Here is a 24,837-nt window from a genome sequence, read left to right as displayed (position 1 = left end):
TGTGCCTTGCATTGTGTATAAAGTTACAATGTTTCTCAATAATAAAGTCATTCCTACTACAGAAGAGACAGAGTGCGTCTCGTCTTTTTGCCAGAGGGGTCGGCTCCTATAAGAAAGGGTAGTTTAGCTGTGGATATTGGTAGCAAGTGGATGTGTGTCTAGGAGAGGGAACATCGTAAACGGCGTTAAACCCCTTTATATTAGGGGTGCCGTTACAACTTCACACCATCATCCGAGCGGTGGTTAGTCAGCCAGAACAGCTGTAGAGGAGGAACAGGAAGTGAGAAATTCAGACAAAGAAAACAAAAAAAAAAAAAAACATTTAGAAGGGAAATCGAAGGAAAAGATAAGTGAACCAACAATGCACTAGCTTAAAGGAACCTATTTAGAAAATAAAAAAACCAACCTTTACAACCCCTTTAAACTTTCCAAAAGTAAAAAATCTAGATTATGACTTTCAACATTGGTAACAAAGCCAAAACAATGTAACAGAGCTTTGCTGGCTTTTATTTTAATTGTCTGGTTTGATAAACCAGTAAAGATTAATTCTACGAATGGGTGGTCTTCCCAAACCAGAACTTGTTAGTCGCCCACCTATACACGATTGGAGATACTAGGTGGATTTAACTAAGTCTTCATTCTCTCAAAACTAGAAGTTTTTTTAGGCTAATCTTAATTACAAAAAAAAAATAAAAAATAAACTGTGAATTGCAAACAAGGCCAATATCTCCATTTTAATACACAACGTCATACAAACTTGCCATTTGATGGCCCCCAAAACCTGCTTTGCAGATTGCAATAGTCCTCAAGAACATTCTTGCTCCAAAATAGAAGGATGACAGACGATAAGTGATGGTAACGTCACCATGAATGGATTAATGAACGGTGCCGATTTTTTTACTTTTACTTTTTTGTTTGTTTTTGTTTTTTCTTAAACGCGTGCTTTTTGTGAGTGGAAGATAAAACAAATATATGCATTCATTAGAGTAAATTCCATTTTAAAAATGAGCCCATTTTTGTTTTATAACTAAGCAGGTCTCATTCGACCTGATCGTTTACAGTATAACGAACGCGATTATTTTTCCTTTGTAATTTTTTTTTTTGTTGTTGTTTTTTGAGTGTTTTTTGTTTTAAATACAAGCAGAATAAAAATCACATTTTAGTCAGGCAAAAATAGCAGTTCTGAAGTAAGTGGCTGATCACATTTTTTGTTTTTTCTTTTCGTATTAGTAATGCATGCAAGCAGCGCTAGAATTACAACTTCCCTTACAGGTCACCGTGCGGACTCCCTGTTGGCTTTTCTTCATGATCTATAAAGTCCCGCTGTACGAAGCTTCTTGTCTCCGCACAGGGGTCTCTGGCCTGCTGGTGGAGCCGGCTTCTTGTTCGAAAGAAGTTGGAGGTGAGCTTGGGTTGTCCGATGTCAACGGATCAGCGCCACCTACCTCCTGAATGACGGACCCTGTTGCTCCTTCGGCCTCCTGGCTCTGTTCGAATGGAGGACTAGCATTGGCGGTGAGGTCTATGTTTGCTGTGTTAGTTCTCAAGGACACTATGGCGCCAGAATCTCCTCTCCGCTCTGCATAAATACGTTGCTCAAACACCTGGGCTGGACTGGGCTGGAAATCGGATTCCAGTGGGACGCCAGTCGCTGTTGCACCCATCACAGAACGATACATCTCCACACCTTCTGGCAGCATCGACTTTATCTTGGGGAGCCAGCGTTTACGTACCCTGCGGGCGTTGGTGCACATATCTGCTGCTATGACGTTCATCTCGCTCTCCTTGAAATTGGGCGCAAAGTTCTGGCAATACACTGCAAATACACAAAAGAACATCTAAATGTAAAAAATATGAAAATTTATGAATCCTGAAAAAAATTTAGTTTTTTTTTTTTATTGGATAGAAATGGCCCGTAGCATAACTGTTTTTTTTTTTTGTGAAAACAACATTCTATGGTGCTTCAATGACCACAAATTTTTTTTTTTTTTTAAAGGGTTTACTTCCTCTTACATTCCCTGCAAAGGCAAAGCATAATGGACTACTATGCATCGCATCGCATCACATAGTAGCCCATTATGTGTCACTTACCTGACACAGGAGCCAGCGAAGTCACCGCTGTCCCCTGTAGTCCGGTGCATCTATCTTCTCGGTGGGTCTTGCTGCTCCGCCGCTGTCATTCGGCGAAGCCGCGATGACGTCACTCCCGCGCATGCGCACAGGAGCTGAGACGCGCGGCATCTTCGTCATCGACTATGGCACGCTCAGTGCGCCTGCGCGCCACTGTCTACGGTGCCCATCTGTATAGGTTTGGGAGATATTTCTTGGACCTACAGGTAAGCCTTAATCTAGGCTTACCTGTAGGTCAAAGTGGTTTGTAAGGGTTTACAACTACTTTAAGTTCCTTGTGTGGCTCACCAGTCCTTGTCCCCAGCATTAGATAATTTCACACCTGGAAGAAGCCCAGGAGAAGTTCCCAGCAATTGAGAAACAAGGGGGAGTGCAGACATCACCTTGCTGGAGGGGGGGGGGGCTCACTGAGAGGCGAGTGTGGCATAGTGTGCATGTGCAAAGCTCCTGGGGCCTCAAATTGTAAACTTCCTATTGGCCAGTGTGGCTGCCTATTACATGAACATGCTAGTGCCAAGAAGGATGGGCTCAAGCACCATCTTCCAGGATAAAGTCAAAATTTGCCTATGCTAAATGCCTTAGGCCCCTTTCACACTGGGGCGGTTTTCAGGCGCTACAGCGCTAAAAATAGCGCCTGTGTAGCGCCTGAAAAAAACGGCCCCTTTCACTCCAGTGCGCTAGCAGGACGGTGAAAAAAAGTCCTGCTAGCCGCATCTTTGGAGCGGTGAAAGGATCGGTGTATTCACCGCTCCTACCCATTGAAATCATTGGGACAGTGTGGCTATACCGCCGGAAAAGCGCAGCTGCAGCGGCACTTTGCGGGCGGCTTTAACCCTTTTTCGGCCGCTAGCTGGGGGTTAAAACCACCCTGCTAGCGGCCACAGACCACTGCTAAAACGACGGTAAAGCGCCGCTAAAAATAGCGGCGCTTTACCGCCGACGGCCGCACTGCCCCAGTGTGAAGGGGGCCTTATGGAACTCTGAAGATAGCGGAAAGCGGTACTAAATCCAAAACCAAAAATGTAATATTGCAGTTTACCAATCCTTAGATGTGGTGGCTGCATTTGTTTTTGTTTTTTTCCTATGTTTTCACCTGGTGATCTGGCCAGTAGCACACCTCCTGTATCTACTCTGGATAAAGGAGCACAAGGGCACAGCAGACAGCAGCATTGCCAATCTGAGGAGGAGGGGAGTGTTAGATGACTAGCAGATTAAGATACACTAACAAATTTAAAAGAGAAAGGTTTGGGAATACAAAAAAAAGTAAACAATCATACTCACTTAGATGGCTGCAGCACTGATCCTAGCTGCAGCGCCCCCCCCGCCCCCCACCTGTTCTACATGAAGAACTGAGCAATCAAACACAGCTGCTCGCTCAGTTCTTAGTATTCAGTCTGCAGAGGGACTGTCAGTCATCAGCTCTTTATCCTGCTGTCGGCTGAAAGCGGGTCACAGGAGTACAGAATGTAACTGTGAACCATAGTAGAAGTAGCGCACAAAAGGGCTTTGCTCATACGTCTCCTTTAAGATAAACTCCAGTCTTTTTATTTTTAGGACAAAGGCTTTACATGAATCAATAAAAGTTGATCATTGTAAGCACCCCTGTTAAATGGCTTGTCTCACCTTTAGACTATTTTCATACTGGGGCGGGCGCCGGCGGTAAAGCTGCGCTGCCCCATTGTTTTCAATGGCAGGGGCACTTTAGGAGCGATGTATACCCTGCTCCTAGAGCGCTGCAAAGATGCAGTTTGCAGGACTTTTCTTACTGTCCTGCAAGAGCACCGCTCCAGTGTGAAAGCCCGAGGCTCTTTAAAGGTGCTATGCAAGCGCTATTTTTAGCGCTATATCGCCCTTAAAGCACCTCAGTGTGAAAGTAGAATAATGCCCTGTACACGCGGTTGGACTTTCCGACGGAAAACGTGCGATTGGATCTTGTTGTCGGAAAATCCGATCGTGTGTGGGCTCCATCCGACTTTTTTTTTTTTTTTTTTTTTTTTTTTCAATAATGTTTTATTCGATTTTGTCAGATATACAATATAGATAACAGTATATTAATATAAACAAATGATTGAAAGCAGATTGGAAAACGTAGATCTTTACAAATAGCAATCTACGAAGTTGTAAAACAAAATAATTAAGTCTAACTTTGAAGTAAACGTTATGCTAAAATGTAACATTCAATATCAAGAGTTACAAAACAAAATAAATTGAGAGAAGAGAAGAGAAAAAAAATAAAAAATAAAAAATAAATAGCATATATATATATATAAATACATATATATATACACATAAATATATATGAAAGAGCTTATTGTGAAAAAAAATAAGTATCCAGTCACCCCAAATGGGAACTCACTGTGACCGGATACTATAATATAGCATAGGATCAAAGTGTATGAAAAGTTGGTCAAAGGAATAGTGTGTAGGTATGAAGTTAGGATTGGAAAGTAACTACATAAAGTAAACAGAAACTGTAACAAAACAATGTGTCTATCATAAGGATCTATCTGAGAGAGGGAAGGATAGTATCGTAGGAGAGAAGGTTTCTTGGAAGGAGAGTAAAATCCAGGAGTGTTGGCAGATATCAACAGGTGTAAATATGGTATGAGACTCCCTAAGGAGCTAAGTGTAAATACAACCGTTGTTTTCTAAAGTAAGGAAATACAATTATATATATTCAAACATAAAAAAGGTTAATAGAGGTGTGAAAAGGATTCAAGCATATTCATGACTTGGTAAAATCCATTTAAATGATGAATTAAATTATCTTCATCCATTAAGCAAAGCGTGATATTCTTGTGTGGTGGTAAAGTGTTGCCAACAAGACCATGTATGTATAAATTTGGAAGGGGTGTCTCTTGCTTGATGGATCAATTCTTCCATTTCAGCAGTTTTTTGGATGCGCTCTAACCAATCTCTTATTAATGGTGGGGTAGATGAGCGCCACTTTCTAGGGATACACATGTTAGCTGCCATGATCATGTGCATAGTCAATGAGTGCAGGTAGGTACGTTTTGGTTTTGCAGGATAGTGTAAAAGAAATTGTGCTGGTGTGTAGTCTAGTTTGTATGTGGTGATGGTTTGTATTAAAGCATGAACTTTCTTCCAGAAAGGTTGGATCTTGCTGCAAGACCACCATATGTGTAATAAAGAGCCTTGTTCATTTTCACATCGCCAGCATTGTGAGGATACAGAAGGAAAAATATGATGGAGTTTGAGAGGGGTTCTATACCATCTGGTAATGAGTTTATAAGCATTTTCTTGTGCGTAAACATTCAGAGACCCTTTGTGTACAATTGTGTATATTGTTTCCCATTCTCTACGAGTGAAGTTAATAGATAACTCATTGGACCATTTCATGGAGGTCCAATCATTCCATTGCATTTGAGATGGGAACAATAATGCATAGGTAAAAGAAATTAAGTGTTTATGTGGTTCAGATTTTTGACACATATCTTCAAAAGGGGTGAGAGCCCTGGACCATTCTATGTTTGGAGATCGCGAGTCAAGGAAATTTTTGATTAGAAGATAATTTTCGTATGTAATTGTGTTTGGTCCAAGGAGGTTCGATAGTTCATTATAGGAAAGTAGATTGTCGATTTTAAAGAAATGATGGGCTCTGATCTGTTTGTAAGGCCATTGAATCTTCAGTAAGGGCTCCCGCATTCCCTGAGCGAATGCAGGGTTGAGTATGATCGGTGTCATTGGACCTGAAATGGATGAGATATTATATTTTTTGCAAGCCTTTCGAAAAGTAAAAAGCGTAGAATTGATCAAGGGGTGTGTTTTGTGTATTGTTGGAGTGTGATTACATGTTATCCAAGGTAGTTGTGCAATTGGAATTTTAGATAAGGAATTTTCCAATTGGACCCAATCTTTGGTGGAGGAATGTAGGTTCCAATCTACAATTCTTGTTAAATGGGCTGCTTGATGATATTTTTCCACATCTGGAAGACCAAGTCCTCCACTAAGCTTGGGAAAGGTTAGTTTGAGGTAATTCAATCTGGGACGTGTGGAACCCCAAATAAAATTGGTGCATATTCTTCTATATGTTGAGAAAAACGTGGATGGAAGCTTGATAGGGATCGTTTGAAAAAGGTATAAAACCCTTGGTAAAATGTTCATTTTGAGTATAGCTGTTCTCCCAAACCAAGAGAAAATACCAGTAGACCATTTTTTAAGGTCATTAGTAATATTACGCAGTAAAGGTAGGTAGTTTGTGTCATATAGATCTTTTAGAGAGGACGGTAGTTGGATTCCTAAATATGAGATGGTGTGAGTGTTCCATTTGAAAGGGAAATTGTTCTGACACTGTGAGCATTGTGCAGAGGATAAGGTGATATTTAGTGCCTGGGATTTTGTAAGATTGATTTTGAGATGGGATAATTGGTTAAAGTGATTGAGTGTTGTCAAAAGATTCGGTAGGGTTGTCAGTGGCTCTGTGAGGAACAAAAGTACGTCATCTGCGAAAGCAGCTAGTTTGTAAGTACGGGAATGTATATCGATGCCTTTGATATCTGGATTTGCTCTGATGCATCGAAGGAGTGGTTCCAAGGTGAGTACAAAAATAAGCGGGGAGAGGGGGCATCCCTGTCGTGTGCCATTGGAAATGGGAAAGGCGTTCGATAGGTGGCCATTAATGCGAATTCTCGCCGTGGGATTGGAGTATAGCATAAGAATATAATTAAGCATACGATCTGGGATGCCAATTGTTTTCAAGGATTCCGACATATAATCCCAGGCCACTCTATCGAACGCCTTCTCCGCGTCCAACGACAAAAAGAATCCTTTTTGTTTAGATTTGGTGAGCCAGTGGTGGATGTTAATGGCTTTAAGGGTATTATCCCTCGCCTCTCTGCCCGGAATAAAACCTACTTGGTCGAGGTGAATAAGGTCAGGGATTAGGGGAAGTAATCTGTTTGCCAGGATTTTTGCATACCATTTAAGGTCTACATTTAGTAGGGATATCGGTCTGTAATTAGGCACCAATAAAGGATCTTTGCCAGGTTTGGGGATGACCGTAACGTGTGCCATCAATAAATCTCTTGGGGGTGTTATAGATGTGGAATATTCATCAAATGTGGTTGTGAAAATAGGAAGCAGCAATTTTTGGAATGATTTATAATAACCAACAGATAGACCATCCGGTCCTGGACTTTTACCAGATTTCAACATGTTTAGAGCCAATTCTGCTTCTTCCATATTTATGGGTTTGTTGAGGTCTTCCGCAAGGGTGTCTGAAATGGGAGTAGGACTGTATTGTGTCAGAAATGTTTTAATTAGGGATGTTCGTTGATTAGAATTCGGGGGATTATCCAGGGAATTCAGGTTATATAATTTCGAATAATAAGTCAGGAATTGTTGAGTTATATCAGGAGTGGAGTGGACTTTATGACCTTGAGAAGTTGAGATGGCATGTATTGTATTGTTGGCTCTTTGAGATTGTAGGGCTCTAGCTAAAAGTTTACTGGTTTTGTTTCCGAATTCGTAAAAGGATTTTTGTTTTAGAATGTACTTGCGTTTGATTTGTTTGCCTAAAAGTTGTGTCAATTCCTTCCTGGCTGTTATTAAGGAATGTAGGGTATCTAGGGCTAGTGATTGTTTATGAAGATTCTCTAACACTTTAATTTTCTGGATCAGGGCAGCTTGTTGTTGGTCCTTGAGCTTCCGTTTTTTAGAGGCGGCAGCAATAAATATGCCCCTAATCACACATTTATGTGCTTCCCATACAATTTGCGATGAGGTATCATGTGTGTTGTTTTCGGCAAAGAATTGTTTAATGCTCCTTTCAATGTCTGTGATAATGGCTTGATCAGTCAGTAAAAAGGAATCTAACTTCCAAGATTGGGATCGGGGGTGAAGTTCCGGGAAGATTAGGCTCATCGATATTGGGTGATGGTCAGAGAGATACATAGGATCTATAGATGCTGATTGAAGATAAGGAAGGGCGGATTGGGACAAGAAAAAATAATCAATTCTAGAATATTTAGCGTGTGGAGGTGAGAAAAAAGTATAATCTTTTCCGTCTGGATAGAGTATTCGCCATGTGTCATGGAGTAAAAGTGATTGTAATTCAGATTTGATCGCTTTAAGGGCTGTATACGGTAGGGATGAAGCGCCGTTCGATGTGTCAACTAGAGGGTTTAATGGGGTGTTAAAGTCACCACCCAATATCAATGTTCCTTCCTGAAAGTCTATCAGACGACATTTTATATCTCGAAAGAAGGGAACTTGACCACTGTTTGGAGCATATATGTTTACCAGGGTAATTTTCTGGTTTTGGTATGTGCCTTTCAAAAAAAGGAATCTGCCTTGGATATCTGCGAGAGAGTCTGTGATTTGAATAGGGGAATGTCTTGCCAGGAGTATAGAAACTCCTTTTGTTTTTGACGTTGTGTTAGTAGAGTGATATACTGTAGGAAAGTTTAAGTTGTGAAGTTTAGGGATAGAATCTGTTCGGAAGTGGGTTTCTTGTAAGAATATGATATCAGCATGGTGTCTTTTCATATATAAAAGGAGTTGAGATCTCTTTTCAGGCAAATTTAAACCCTTGACATTTAAGGAGATGATCTTGATTGGGGTTGAATTTGATGTTGTTTGATTAGGAGACATTATACAAAAGAATGATAAAACAAAGTAGGAAAATTGGATATGGGAGGGAGTAAAATAAAGAGATGACTGGAGATAGTACTGCTTGGGTAAAGGATTATCGTATGATGTATAGTCAGACTATTTGACCTTATAGAACTCCTGGATATGTGTGTGGGAGGGGGTGGAACAGGAAAAAGAATCGGGGATGGATAGGGGTTATGGGGTGGGTAGTAGGATATCCGGCTATAGGTGAGAACCTGCTCACCTATTAAAGTGAGGAAAGAGAGAGCCGGTTTAAGGCAGTGGTAATACTAATTAAAGCGTAGAGTGAAGGGGTAATAAAATAATGTACCACTTTGTGGGAGGTGGTTCAATTGAAAAGGAGTGTTGTCCGAGAATATTCGTCAGACTGCGGGCCTAGAGGCAGATGATATGAATGAATTTCGGGAAAGAATGTAGAATGTAGAGCAGAGGGGGGTGTACCTCTAATTATAGTGATATGGAAAGGGTGGATATAGCAGGATAATTATAAAATATGGTATTGAGTGAATTAATGATCTAGAGGTAGGGCTATGTGATAGATATAATATTTGTTCAGTAGGATTATAAGTAAATGTTAGTACATATCTGAGGCTCGAACTATCGACTAGTAAACCATTAATAGAGGAGCATATTGAAACCGCTATGGAGGTAATGTCACTTAAATTGCTAACAATGAAATTTAACAATTCCTAGTAAAACCATTAAACAAATCTAAAAGAACTGTAGAGGTATAACCATATGTCATAGAACTGTGTACCAGATCCAACAGCAACTTTGTAACCGTAAAGAGCAGAAACTATAACAAACAAACTCTGTCTCCTCAAAATATACGGTCAAATATATACGGGTAATATTGTATATTATAGAAACAAAAACAAACAAAAAAAACAAAAAAAACAAAATATAAATAAAAAAAAAAAAAAAAAAGAAAAAAAAAAAAAAAAAAAAAAAAAAAAAAGAAAAAAAAAGGGGAGGAAGGGATAGAAAGAGTGAATGGAGAGAGGGTAGGGAGGAGAGGGGTAGGGGGGATGAGGGGAGAGATGTTGGGAGAAGGGTGATGGGGGATAATGAGGGATTGGGGAAAGGAGGGAAAGGAGAGGGGGGGAAAGCAGGGTATGGTTGGGAGGAAGGGAAAGATCTAGTCATGGATTGAGAAAGCTGATAAGACTTCTTATTAAACACAAATACATTGGTACATTAGGCGTAACTAAAGAAGACTGAAGAATATGAGTAGAGTTGCAACTTGTATAAATTCAGTTCAAAAGGGATCCTCCAGTGCGTGGAATTGGAGAGACCATAGGGATTACATTGAAGTCTTGTGACATTCCATTCAAAAAAAAAGAAAAAAACATAAATGTATGGATGCCTGGAAATCGTTTTTCATAAAATATCAGGGGCATATCTAGTAGAGAGTATAGTATAATTTCAGTCGGTACATGACCGAACATAGATGCTCAGTCTCGGATGTTGAATAAAGGTTAATGTGCCACTGTAATGGGAAGCAAACCTGAAGGTGACGAATAGAACAATATCTAGGGTGAATGAGTCGTAAGAAAGCACATATTGTTTTCATTGTCATATACGTCTCAGCTGAAGTGCTTGGTGTACCGTATCCTCAACGGAAGCACCACTGCCCCGAGATATTATTTCCATGTGAGGTAACATACCTGCATTTTTATCACCTAGTGGAGAATAATATATAGTAGTAGGTATACGCATAAAGTATTGCATGTGTCATCATATGATCTTAACGAGAAAAAGCTTTGAGAAAAAAAATAAATAAATAAATAAATAAATAAATAAAAAAATAAAAAAAAAATAAAAAAAAAATTGTATTGTTGTTTCTTTCTATTGTTATTTCCTTGTGTTTATTTTATTTTATTTTATTTATTCTTTTTGCTACTTCCTTTCCCGTAAAGCCATGGATATTGTAGGAACTAAGAAAAAAAGATGTTTAACGATCTCTACGTGCTCTTCTGGGATGTGGAGCAGAGGTAGGGCTATGTTGATGTGGTTGCGAAGGAGTATTTGGGTCCATTCTGGTGATGGAGGGAGAGCGGCGTCTTCTGAAATGTGAGGCCTGGGTGTCCATGTAGTCTTCGTTCTGTGTCTTGGAAGTCGAGTTAGGAGTGTGGAATTCGGCATACCAGTTCGGAACCTCTGTAAAAGGAATGTCAAGAGCCCTGCAAAAAGAGTCTAATTCCTCTGGGAACCGAAGCACTATTGTGCGGCCGCGGTGTGTTGCAGATAAAGCAAATGGAAATTTCCATCGATATGGGATATTCCTTGTTTGAAGAACTTCCAGCAGAGGGCGCAGGTCTTTTCTTTGTCTCAGAGTGATGGCCGATAGATCCTGATAAATAGTGATCTTATTGCCCTCAAATTCCAGCGATCTGTTTGTTCTAACCTGTTTTAAGATATTTTCTTTCAATTTATAATCATTAATATAGCAAATTATATCCCTAGGGGGATCCGAATCCTTGCCGCGCGGTCTGAGTGCCCTGTGGATACGATCCATATCAATGATGTCAGTATCTGGTCTGTCTAGTAGTTTATTAAATAAAGTGGAGACCGTGGAGAGCAAATGAGAGTTTTCAATACTTTCAGGCAAACCTCTCACTCTGAGGTTATGTCTTCTGCCACGGTTATCGAGGTCTTCCACATGCCTCTGTATGTCCCTCAGGTGTGCAGTGTGTGAATCTACTACTGTGGTGACCTTCCTTAGTGTGGAGTGCTGCAATGCTGTTTTCCTCTCAACCTCCTGTACTCTTCCCGCCATAGCCTGCAGTTCATGTCTGAGGTCCGTGATTGCAGAAGTGAATGTGTCCTTTATATCTAAAGCCACAGCTTGTAAATCATGTAACGTCGGATGTTGTGAAGGAGGGGGACCCGCTGAAGTGTCGGTATTTTGAGCGGGAGCCGGCGTCAGCACTATGGCATCTCTGGCCTGTGAGGAGGCTGAGGTGACGGCCGCCATATTCGCTCTGTGGGAGCGGGATGATTCCATGATGGTCTGGGCAGTGCGGTTTCTGTTACCTCTCGGGGATCTCGAACGTGAAGCGGAGTTGTTACGAGAAGCAGTCCCCATACTCCGAACGGTAAAACGAGGTGAGAAACTCCCGTTATAGCTAATAAACGGCCACCGTCTGACAGAGCGAACGAGTTAAGCTGCCATTCCTCTTCAAGGCAAACCCTCCATCCGACTTTTTTAGTCGGAATTTCCGACACACAAAGTTTGAGAGCAGGATCTAAAATTTTTCGACAACAAAATCCGATCGTGTGTAGACAATTCCGACGGACAAAGTGTCACGCATGCTCAGAATAAATTATGAGACAAAAGCTATTGGCTAGTGCCCTCTTTATAGAGTCCCGTCGTACATGGTTTACGTCACCTCGCTCTGAGCGATCGGATTTTCCGACAACTTTGTGCGACCGTGTGTATGCAAGACACGTTTGGGCCAAAATCCGTCAGAAAAAAAAATCTGACAGATTTTGTCATCGGAACGTCTGCCCGTATGCACAGGGCATAAGAGTGCTTTCCCACTCCCAGCGCCCAGGCGTCAGCAGTAAAGCGGCGCTATTTGGCCGCTAGTGGGGCGGCCAAAAAAGGGGTTAAATCCACCCAAAAAATGCCGCTGTTGCTGCGCTTTGCCGGCGTTATGGCACTCGGCTTTCACACTGGGTTTGCAGCTGAGGCTTTTTTTCAGGCGCTATGCAGCCGCTATTTTTAGCGCTGTAACGCCTGAAAAAAAATGCCTCCAGTTTGGAAGGGGTCTAACTGTTAGGCCCCTTTCACACTGAGGCGCTTTTAACCACTTCCCGACCAGCGCACGACGGTGTACGTCGACAGAATGGCACGGGCAGGCATATTGGTGTACAGGTACGTCCAATATTCAATGCCGCCCTGCCATCGGGAGCGCGCCGCCGGCGGCGCGCTCCCGCGCTGGTCGGGACCCCCGTGAGTCCGGTCGCGGGACCCGCGGACTCGATCGCCGCGGGCATCCCCGCGATCGTCTCACGGAGCGGCCGAATGGAGGAAATGCTGTGTAAACAAAATTTTTCCATTCTGCCTAGCAACTAGTGACGCTGATCTCTGCTCCATGTGATTTGGAGCAGAGATCAGTGTTCACTAAATGAAAGCCCAACCCCCCCACAGTTAGTAACACACCCCTAGGAACGCTTAACCCCTACACTGCCACCCACTGGTTAACCCCTTCACTGCCAGTGTCATTTACACAGGAATCACTGCATTTATATAGCAGTGATTACTGTATAAATGACAATGGTCCCAAAAATGTGTCAAAAATGTCCGATGGGTCCCCCACAATGTCGCAGTCACAATAAAAATCGCTGATCGCCGCCATTACTAGTAAAAAAAAAAAAAATAATAAAAAATTATTAATAAAAATGCTATAAAACTATCCCTATTTTGTAAACGCTATAACTTTTGCGCAAACCAATCATCGCTTATTGCGATTTTTTTTTTTTTACCAAAAATATGTAGAAGAATACGTATCGGCCTAAACTGAGGGAAAAAAATGTTTTTTTATATATTTTTGGGGGATATTTATTATAACAAAAAGTAAAAAATAATGAGTTTTTTTTCAAAATTGTCGCTCTATTTTTGTTTATAGCGCAAAAAATAAAAACCGCAGGGGTGATGAAATACCACCAAAAGAAAGCTCTATTTGTGGGAAAAAAAGGACGTCAATTTTGTTTGGGAGCCACGTCGCACGACCGCGCAATTGTCAGTTAAAGCGACGCAGTGCCGAATTGCAAAAATGAGTCTGGTCTTTGACCAGCAAATTGGTCCGGTCTGCAAGTGGTTAAACTGCCAGTAAAACACTGAGCACTTTTGAAGCGCTTTCCATTAATTCCAATGGAGAGGGGCGTTTTTTCACCACCCTACTAGCGCACTGCCCCAGTGTGAAAGCATTCATTGATTTGGTTTTCGTGAGCTTTTCAGGCACTTTTTTTTTTTAGCGTGAAAGTGTATGAAAAGCGCCTCGGTGTGAACGGATCTTACATTTGCAGGAGAGCTTGTTCTTTTGAAAAACAACTTATTGGCCGGTGTACTATCATATACAGTCCCCCATCGAATAGTGTCCGCTGAGATTCCGAAAATAGCCGAACATGAACGGCGCCTGCGCACTCAGTCCAGGTTCTAGCCCCACCATCCAAGTGAACACAGAGTTGGAATATAAAAGAGCCAAGCGCAGCGAGGCAGAGCCTGAAGCGTGGCGAGCCCACGAGCGGCCCTCTCATTTTCCCAGCCCTATGTCCGCTTGGATGGTGGGGCTGCCACCTCGACTCACGGCGCAGGCGCCGTTCATCTTCCGATTTTTCTTCTGCTCCATACTGCGCAAGCACTGTGCATGCGCAGTACGGGGCGGACACTATATGATGGCCGGACTGAATATGCCAGAACACCGGATCCCCCAGGTGAAAATCAAAGAAAGAAAGCCCAAAAAAAATAAAGCTAATGCAGCCATCACATCTAAGAACTGGTAAGCTGCAATATAATAAAGGTTTGCTTTTGGGTTTATTACAACTTTAACCAGTGCCAGTGCAGTTTTTACCAGTGCACAGGCTCCTACAATAATACTGGGTTGCCATTTTTATACTAATGTTCTCTATTACAGATGTACCTCAGACCTGTAAAGAAAAGAAAATCTCTTATCTTACACTTTATATCTGACCAGTCTCCACACTATCTACTAAGTTGTATATTTTCTGTAAACACTGCTATGTAAACACTGCTCTGACTTCTACCTTTCACCTGCAGTAATGTGAATTGTACTGACTTCCAAGAGGTCATCTCCGGACTCGTGCAACGTGGGGGCTTGGCTCTGATTACAATGCATTTGACTCATGTATTATAAACATTTTAATCTTTAGTGACTAAGCAAAAGATGAGAATTAATCAGCAGAGAGGCTCAATAGACGGCATTTTTCTCAAGTCCAGTCCATTCTGGTGGAACAGACTGATTTGCATGTGAGATTTTAATTCTGTGTTAAAGGAAAAAAGTACTTTTTTTTTTTTTTTCATCCACAGTGGAGATTTTATATGCCAAATCCAGCAACTGTCAATTGTTTTTTAATTGGGGGGGCATATAATACAGTACCTTCAGAGGTGGTCTCTCTGTTAAAGTTGGTACTTCTCCTGTGGATCACGGTAATGCAGTTTGTTCTGCACTCCTGTGACCCGTTTTCAGCAGACAGCAGGCTGAAGCCCGCTGTCTGCTGGCATCATAGAGCCGGTCCAGGCTGGAGAAAAATCGTAACCAGGGGCGGACTGACCATTTGGCTACTCGGGCACTGCCCGGGGGCCCCCATCAGGGTTGCCAGCCTCAGTAAAACCAGGGACAGTATGTAAAAATCTGTGTTATTTTTTTTTTTTTACATCTGTCTCTGAAATGTCCCTTACCGACATCCTTTTGGTCTAAAAATCCAGAGATTATAGCTGCCCCACCTCTCCAGTACCTTCTCAGCCAATAGAAACATGTCTGTGTATACTGTGTGTACATGTATGTGTATAATGTGTGTGTGTGTGTATACTGTGTGGCCCCATAATCTGTTTGCCTGGGGGGCCCATAATCTCCTATTGCCCGGGAGCCCCATGAGTTGTCAGTCCACCCCTGATCATAACCATATGGATGGGATCCGCCCAGGAGCCTGGACTTGGCAAGTACACAATTTTTTTTTTTTAGCAATTTACAAAATGCAAGGTGAATGAACAGAAGAAAAGTCTAAATCAATATTTGGTGCCACTATCTTTTGGCTTCAAACCATCATCAATTCTAAGGCTGGGTTCACACAGATCAGATCCGTTGCACAGACTCCACTCGCTCAGTGGGGGATCGCTCCATGAATCCCCGCTGAGCCGGCGGATGACCGTTCCTGCTCAGTGTGCAGGGATGGACCTGTCGGAGCCCAACTGTTCTCTATGGGGAAATCCAATGAAAATGGACAGGCTGTCCATTTTCATCCAATCCGTCCGTCTGTTTTGAGCGGATCTTGTCCGCTCAGATGGCAGGCAGGTGTCAGCGGACACATCTCCGCTGACATCCGCCTGCCCATAGAAGTCAATGGGTGGCCCGCTCGGATCCACCTGAAAAACGGACAGGCGGATCCGAGTGGGCCGATCTTGTTGTTCGTGTGAAAGGGGCCTTACACTTGCACAAAGTCAGGGATTTTGTAGGATTAGAGTCAGGTGTGTGATTAACCAATTTATACCAAGAAGGTGCTAATAGTCCTCAATTTCATATGTAGATTGAAACACATTCTTTAACAGAAACGGCTCTAGGAGTCTTAAAAATCCACTAAGGTGAGTTTGTGGGAGACAGTTTTTATGTCACGGGTCATGCACCATGGCACGACTGAGCACAGCAATAAGACACAAGGTAGTAATATTTCATGAGTTCAAATCCGTGCTGGGACAAGGTCACCCAGAGCCCAGGGCAAACATGCCAAACTGCAACCCCCACCCTCTTGGTGCATGAGCAATATGTGTCATCAAAAATCCCCCCCAAAAACAAAAAACTGAGCACTTTTTCACCCCCCTAAGCATAAATTTCCCCTCCTCCCAGTGCAAATCTGTTCCCCCTGCTGAAATCCCCCCCCCCAAAAAAATCAATCCTTCTAGCACGTATGATCTACCCCTAAAATTGCCCCTCCCAATAACCCCACTGCAAATCCCCCCCCCCCCAAAAACAAAAAACTGAGCACTTTTTCACCCCCCTAAGCATAAATTCCCCCTCCTCCCAGTGCAAATCTGTTCCCCCTGCTGAAATCCCCCCCCAAAAAAATAAATCCTTCTAGCACGTATGATCTACCCCTAAAATTGCCCCTCCCAATAACCCCACTGCAAATCCCCCCCCCCCCCTTCCAGCACAAAGCACCCCAATCATCCCTCCTAACACAAATCGTCTTCCCCTAAATTTTAGCATACCACCAAATTTCCCCTCCTAGAACAATACTTACTCCCTGCTGCCCCCCCAAAATTCCCCTTTCCAACACAAATCCCCTCCCCCAATTTCCTTGTAGTGCCCCCCCACCTCACATGATACCACAGTGCCCAGGGCAGCCGCCCCCTCCTGCCCACCTCTTGTCCCGACCCTGGTTCAAATATAAATATTAAGGTACAGATGAAAACAAGTTGTTTCTTTTTCATAAACACTGATGATTTATTATTTGAGATTGATATTCCACACATTCACAGCAAAAAAAAAAAAGATCCATTAGAATTCAAAGAAACTATATGCACTTGAGCAATGTTTCTGGTGTAGGTGGTGTTTTAGTAAGTCCCACACACAGCGCCACCACCTCACTTCCCACAGAGAAAACGAGCACTGTGTGCAGATAGGGAAGCCGAAGGGAGAGCGTGAGATGCCAGAACTATTTATTTTGTGTTGAGGTTAGTGGGCTTAGGACTGACAGCACTACAAAGCGTTAATAAATTGACTTTTTACAATTTTTTTTTTCTTATTTGAAGCTGCCTTCAACTTCCCGTCGCAGCTTTAGGCTGTATGAATGGATTTGCGTATGTACACATTCATTCACCCTACTCCAAGTACATTGGTGAATCACCATTGGCCTAAACCAGAGGTCTCATACTGGAGGCCCTTCAGCTGTTGCAGAACTAAAAGTCCCATCATGCCTCTGCCTGTGGAATGACATGCTTATAACTGTCAGCCTTGCAATGCCTCATGGGACTTGTAGTTTCGCAACAGCTGGAGGGTTGCCAGTCTGAGACCCCCTGCCCTAAACTGACATGCTCATATGCTAATGTCTTTGTTTACCTTCAAGCCCATTCCTAAACTATCAAAGGGTTGTAGATAATCAATCCTATTCATTTCAATTTTTAATCGTGGACAAATCAAAAACAAAGCCTGAGAAAACACAAGGAGAAAATAATATGCACTCATACAACACTAAGAGGCATATAAACAAATGCCAGGAGCCTACCTAATAAAAAAAAATGGAGGAACTGGAGCTGCTATTACATGAGGAGGACTTATGCCGCGTACACACGACCAGACTTATGTCCGACAGACTTTTGACGGAGTTCTGATGTACTTTCCGAATGAACAGACTTGGCCACACACAATCACACCAAAGTCCGACGGATTTGAACGTGATGACGTATGACCGGACTAGAATAAGGAAGTTCATAGCCAGTAGCCAATAGCTGCCCTAGCATCCGTTTTTTGTCCGTCGGATCAGCATACACACGAGCGGATTTCTCGGTAGGAACTGGGTCCGGCGGAATTCTGGCGTAAAAATTTGAAACATGTTCCATTTCTAAAGTCTGTCAGACTTTTGCGAATTAAAAGTCCGCTGCAGCCCACACACGATTGAATGGTCTGCCGGAATCATTCCGTCAGACTTTTGATGTTGAAAAGTCCGGTCGTGTGTACGAGGCATTAGACTTTGCGGGAATAACAGAAACGTGGCTTGACAGCTCTCACGACTGGCTGGCAAATAGCCTGGGGTATTCCTTGTATCGGAAGGACAGAGAAGGTAGAAGAGGAGGGGTGTGTCTATATGTCAAAAATGATGTAAGGGTGATAGAGAGAAGTTACATTGTGAATGGGACAGGGGGGAGGTGGAAGCTGTGTGGGTAGAACTTCAAAGGGAAGAAGTGGGAAATTAATAGTGGGGGTATGTCACAGGCACCCCCAACTTAAAGCAGGAGGAGGAGCTGGACCTACTATAACAGTTAAAAATGGCAACGGGGCAGGGAAATGTCATAATGGGGGAATTCAATTATCCCGATATTGACTGGGCAGAGGGGACAGCTCACTCTGATTTCAGATGTGGCAATGCAGGACAACTTGGGATCTAGCAATCATAGGATAATCACATTTAAAGTGAATCTTAGAAAAGGGAAGCACAAGAACACAAAATTTTAAAGGAGCCACATTTTCGGAACTGCAGTCAATACTACATCACATCAATTGGGACCTAATCCTAGAAACATTGAACACGGAAGAAAAATGGGAATGCTTTAGGAACATATTAAACAAAAGGTATTACAACAGTGCATTCCAATGAGCAATAAATATAGAATAGCGAAAGTTAAACCTGGGTGGCTAAACCGTAATGTAAAAATGTCATTATCGGCATTCCAACACTACAAGGAATGTAGTAAGAAGTGTAATGCCACGTACACCCGACTGGACTTTGAGGGACTAGGTTCGACAGAGTAGTTCTGACAGAGTAGTTCTGACGGACTTTACGAATGAACGGACTTGGCCACACACAATCACACCAAAGTCCAACGGATTCGAACGTGATGACGTACGACCGGACTAGAATAAGGAAGTTCATAGCCAGTAGCCAATAGCTGTCCTCGCGTCGGTTTTTGTCCGTCGGACTGGCATACACACAAGCGGATTTTTCGGTAGGAACTGGGTCCGGCGGAGTTCTGGCAGAAAAATTTGAAACATGTTCCATTTCTAAAGTATGTCAGACTTTTGCAAATCAAAAGTCCGCTGCAGCCCACACACGATCGAATGGTCTGCCGGAATCATTCCGTTGGACTTTTGATGTTGAAAAGTCCGGTCGTGTGTACGCGGCATAAGAATTAAATCGGGGCAGCTAAATAAGACTACGGGAGACACATAGCAGAGGAGAATAAAAAAGATCCAAAGACATTTTTTTGATATATTACCAGTAAAAAGGCAAGGACAGAGCACATTGCCCACATAAAAGACGATGATGAGAGGATGGGTACAGATGACACAGAGAGGGCAACTGTACTAAATGCTTTTTTCCCTTCGTTTTTTTACACAGGAAAAGTAGGGTTGTACTGACAACGACATGGTTAGTGACACATCAAAGGGCGCACCCTTGTGGCTAACAAAGACTGGAGTCAAGCAAAAACTAAGATAAGCTTAACAAAAATAAATCACCAGGACCAGATGGCTTACACCCGAGAGTCCTCAGGGAACTCAGTCAGGTTATAGCCAGGCCGTTGTTCCTAATCTTTGCAGACAGCATACTGACAGGAATTGTACCAGCTGATTGGAGAAAAGCCAATGTAGTACCAAAATCCAAAAAAGGGCAGAAACGAATTCCTGGAAACTACAGGCCAGTCAGCCTAACATCAATAGTAGGCAACTTATTGAAGGGGTTGATAAGGGACTATATATAAAATGTACTGAAGAAGAATGTATCATTAGTAGTTATCAGCATGGGTTTACAAAAAGTTGTTCCTGTCAGACCAATCTGTTAACATTCTACGAGGAATTAAGCTACTATCCAGATAGGGGGTAACCCTGTGAATGTGGTATATCTGGATTTTGCAAAAGCATTCAATACAGTTCCCCATAAATTGAATTCCTCATTCATTTACAAGCTGAGGTGTGCAGACATGGACCATAAGGTTTGTTCTTGGATAGAAAACTGGTTACAGGGTGATGATAAATCACCTGTACTCAAGACTGGTCAGGAGTGGTAAGTGTCTGTCTTGGCACCAATTCTGTTTCATTTATTCATAAATGATATAGAGGAAGGGATAAATAGCTCAGTCTCAGTTTTTGTGGATGACACAAAAATAAGCAGGGCAATAACTTCACATCTGGATACAGAAAATTTACAGAAAGACTTGAACACAAAATAATGGGGTGGGCAACTAGATGGCAACTGAGGTATGTGGAGAAATGTAAAGTAATGCACTTGGGGGCAAAAAACATAAATGCAAACTACTCACTAGGGGGGGGGGGGGGGGGGCGACCTCTGGGGGAATGCAGGATTGAAAAGGACCTAGTAGAGGACAGACTGTGCAATAGCATGCAATATCAAGCTGCAGCTACCAAAGCTGGCAGAATTTTAGCATGCATAAAAAAGGGGGCTAAAACTACGATTCTGCCACTTTAGGCCACATCTGGAGTATTCCATCCAGTTCTGGTCACCAGTCCTCAGAAGGGATGTGCTGGAGAGAGTTCAAAGAAGGGCAACAAAATTAATAAGGGGAATGGAGGACCTCAATTACAAGGAACGACTACAAGCACAAAATTTATTCTCGCTGGAAAAGAGACATGATAGCGATTTACATTTACCCCTCAATGGTGATCCCAGCATAGGAAAAAAAATTATTTAGTCTCCAGGAGTGTAAGAAGACACGGGACCACACAATGTGATTGGAGGAGAATCAGTTTAACCAGTTTTCACTGTCAGGGCAATAAGGATGTGGAACTCTCTTCCACAATTGGTGGTGGCAGCGAAAAAGTATGGATATTTTTAAAGGACTCTTGGACAAGCATCTTAACCACTTAAGCCCCGGACCAATTTGCAGCCAAAGGACCAAGCTCCTTTTTGCGATTCGGCACTGCGTCGCTTTACCTGACAATTGCGCGGTCGTACGACGTGGCTCCCAAACAAAATTGGCGTCCTTTTTTCCCCACAAATAGAGCTTTCTTTTGGTGGTATTTGATCACCCCTGCGGTTTTTATTATTTGTGCTATAAACAAAAATAGAGCGACAATTTTGAAAAAATGTAATTTTTACTTTTTGCTATAATAAATATCCCAAAAAAATATATAAAAAAACTTTTTTTTCCTCCGTTTATATTCTTCTACATATTTTTGGTAAAAAAAAAAAAAAAAATCGCAATTAGCGATTATTGATTGGTTTGCACAAAAGTTATAGCGTTTACAAAATAGGGGATAATTTTATAGCATTTTTATTAATATTTTTTCTTTTTACTAGTAATGGTGGCGATCAGCGATTTTTAGATTGTTATTGTGACTGCGACATTATGGCGGACACATCGGACATTTTTGACACATTTTTGGGACCATAGTGCATTTAAATAGCACTGATTGCTGTATAAATGACAGATTCCTGTGTAAATTACACTGCCAGTGAAGGAGTTAACCACTAGGGGGCAGTGTAGTGTTATGTATGACATTATGTGTTTTTTTTTTTTATTGTAGGGGGGCGTGGCCTGGCATGTGACATCACTGATCGTCCTTCCCTATAAAAGGGAAGAGAGGATCGGTGACAGCCACACAGGGAAGCACGGGGAGAGGTTTGCTTACACAGACCTCTCCTTGTTCTTCAGCTCTGTGACCCGATCGCGGTACACCAGCGACGATCAGCTCCAGAACAATTTTTAGAGCGGCGCTGCAGTGTTCGTCACACTTGGGGAGCCTTTAACCAGTTCACGAAAATTAACATACCAGTATGCTAAATACCGGGGTTATGACAGCATAGGTAGAGGCGTCTGCTCCCCTCACTGCTCGGATGCAAAGTGAGGGAAAGATGGCCCCCCGTTTGACTCCATAGCATTGGAGGGCGGAAGTGACGTCAAACATCACTTCCGCCCAATCCTCTTAAAGGGGTATTTTTTTTTATTTTTTTATTGCATTTTAGTGTAAATGTGAGATGCGAGGTCTTTTTGACCCCCGGATCTCACATTTAAGAAGACCCGTCATGCTTTTTTTCTATTACAAGGGATGTTTACATTCCTTGTAATAGGAATAAAGGTGACCCAATTAAAAAGTACAATGAATAAAAAAAACATGAATACTTTTTTAAAACAGCCCAAATCCCGCCGAACTCGCGCGCAGAAGCAAACTCATACGCAAGTCGAGCCCGCATATGAAAACGGTGTTTAAACCACACATGTGAGGTATCACCACGATCATTAAAGCAAGAGCAATAATTCTAGCCCTAGACTTCCTCTGTAACTCAAAGCTGCTAACCTGTAGATTTTTAAACGTCGCCAATGAAGATTTCTAAGTGCCAAAGTTTTGTCGCCATTTCACGAGCGGGCGCAATTTTGAAGCGTGACATGTTGGGTATCAATTTACTCCGCGTAACATTATCTTTCACGATGCAGAAAACTAACTTTACAATTGTCTTATTTTTTTTAATTCCAAAAAAGTGTATTTAAAAAAAAAAAAAAATTGCACTTGTAAGACCGCTGCGCAAATACGGTGTGACAGAAAGTATTGTAATGACCTCCATTTTATTCTCTATGGTGTCTGAAAAAATATATAATGTTTGGGTGTTCTAACTAATTTTATAGAAAAAAAAACCTTGATTTTAACTTGTAAACAACAAGTATCAAAAAGAGGCTCAGTCCTTAAGTGGTTAACATGTGATGACAACACAAAGATGATGCACATTTGCAACATTTATGAAACAAATGGAAATGCACACATTTTCTATGCAGTTTGCCATGCGTTTGGAAACACACAGATGTGAATGGAGCCTCATTGTTCTTCTGTAAATGCACCAATTTCACTTTCAGACCCCAGTCACACCTAGAGTTGTGGGAGTGCATGTTTTTGGCTCGTTTTTTTTCCAGTGACGCGCATAGGGCAGCCAGTCGATTTCAATGGGCTGCGCTCCACCTGGCAAAGTAGTTCATAGGACATTTTTGTAAATTTGTTACTGCATTTGTCACCTGTTTTTTCATATGGCAAAATGTGTGTTTTCTTCTGTGTTTGGTGTGCCTTTAACAATTTAATGACAATGAAAGCGCAACTAGGCAATTTTAGTTGTATAAATGTGGCCATACACTATACAATCGGATGGTACAATTTCTTGAATGAATGAAATACTTGTATAGCGCACAATGTGAACTGAATCGCCTCTAGGCGCTGTGCAATCTCCTTTTAGATTTACTAAAACTATATAATAGAAGGACACACCATCAATCCAATCACTCTGTATCCAATCAAGCATACACTTGCACTACATCAGGGATGTCCCGTGGGCTGCATACAGCCCCAGGGAATTTAGCATGCACTCTGAGCCCACCCAAAGGGACGCCGGGGGAAGGCAGGCAAATTCACACATGGAGTACTGCCGGTGTTCTCAAAAATGCCCCCCATTAAATAGTGCCCGTGCGTGTGCAGGACGGAGACTCACCTCAGCTGATTTGACAATGCGTGCGCAGTATATACTGGGAACTATTCGATGGGGGGGGGGGCACTTGACAGAACACCAGGGGTGCTACAAAAACGTAGTTGATGGGTGAAGGTGTGCTAATGAGGACAGCTGGTAAACTCTTTCCTGGGCCATACTTGCTGGTCCGTCCTTTGTGCCTGTCCTGCAGATCACTTCAGAAACGGCATGGTAGACAAACTACAGCCATGGATGGAGGTGAGGCCTGATCTTCAGAACCAAAGAAAATTTGTATTTTTGTTCAACAGAGGTACATTACTGGTCTATTGGTACATTGGGGAGCAGGATTTTAGAAAAAAAAAATTAAAAAAGTGAACTTTAATTCACATGCCCATAATAAAACACATCGACAAGCAGTTTTTATTTATGAATTTGAACACAGCTAAACTGTTTTCAATGGAGACATTAACACAGGTGCGCCAACCTGCACTGCGTTCAGATTCATAACACAAAATCCAAAAATCTGCATCTGAATAAAGCCTTAAAGTGGTTGTAAACCCTTACAAACCACTTTGACCTACAGGTAAGCCTAGATTAAGGCTTACCTGTAGGTCCAAGAAATATCTCCTAAACCTACACGGTTTAGGAGATATTTGCCAAAACACAGGCACCGCTGTCTACGGCGCATGCCTTACCTGAGTCTTTTTTTCCAGCAGAGACTCTGGAGAATAAAATGGTGGGGGGAAAAAATACAGAATAAAAAAAAACCCCCAAAACCATAAAGTTAGCCCAATTTTGTGAAAGGATGAGGTTACACAGAGTAAATAGATACCCAACATGTTGCACTTTAAAATTGCATGCACTTTAACGGTTACCTGTTTAGAGTTACAGAGGAGGTCTTTTACTCGACGTATTGCTCTCGCTCTAAGAATCACAGCAATACCTCACAAGTGTGATTGGAACAGCGTTTACATTTGCGGGGGCGACTTATGTATGCATTTTCTTTGGCGCGAGGACCCTCTTTATTTCTTTCTTCCTTTTTTTTTTTTTTTTTTTTTTTACACTGTCCCTTTTAGGAAAAAAAAATAAAAATCTTCTGATTACTTTTATTGCTGTTAAAAGGAATGTAAACAACCCTTGTGACAGTAAGGCTGCTTTCACACTGGGGCTGGAGTGGCGTCGGCGGTAAAGCGCCGCTATTTTTAGCGGCGC

At 42.2% G+C, this 24,837-nt stretch overlaps 1 protein-coding gene across 2 annotated transcripts in view; it reads right to left on the bottom strand.

Moving 5' to 3' along the window:
* Positions 1 to 719: 719 nt before the first annotated feature.
* Positions 720 to 24,837, bottom strand: part of NACC2 (NACC family member 2) — a 281,512-nt gene continuing 257,394 nt past the window's right edge. For both annotated transcript variants that reach the window (XM_077468215.1, XM_077468216.1), the window contains one exon: positions 720 to 1,816. In XM_077468215.1, coding sequence (XP_077324341.1) covers positions 1,311 to 1,816 — 506 coding nt within the window. In that variant the 3' untranslated portion in view covers positions 720 to 1,310. The remainder of the gene's footprint in view (positions 1,817 to 24,837) is intronic.

The sequence above is a fragment of the Lithobates pipiens genome, unplaced genomic scaffold, assembly GCF_037356315.1.
Source record: "Lithobates pipiens isolate NorthernLeopardFrog02 unplaced genomic scaffold, aLitPip1_a1.2 Scaffold_11, whole genome shotgun sequence".
Classification (NCBI taxonomy): Eukaryota; Metazoa; Chordata; class Amphibia; order Anura; family Ranidae; genus Lithobates; species Lithobates pipiens.
This window is presented reverse-complemented; position numbering and strand designations above follow the sequence as displayed.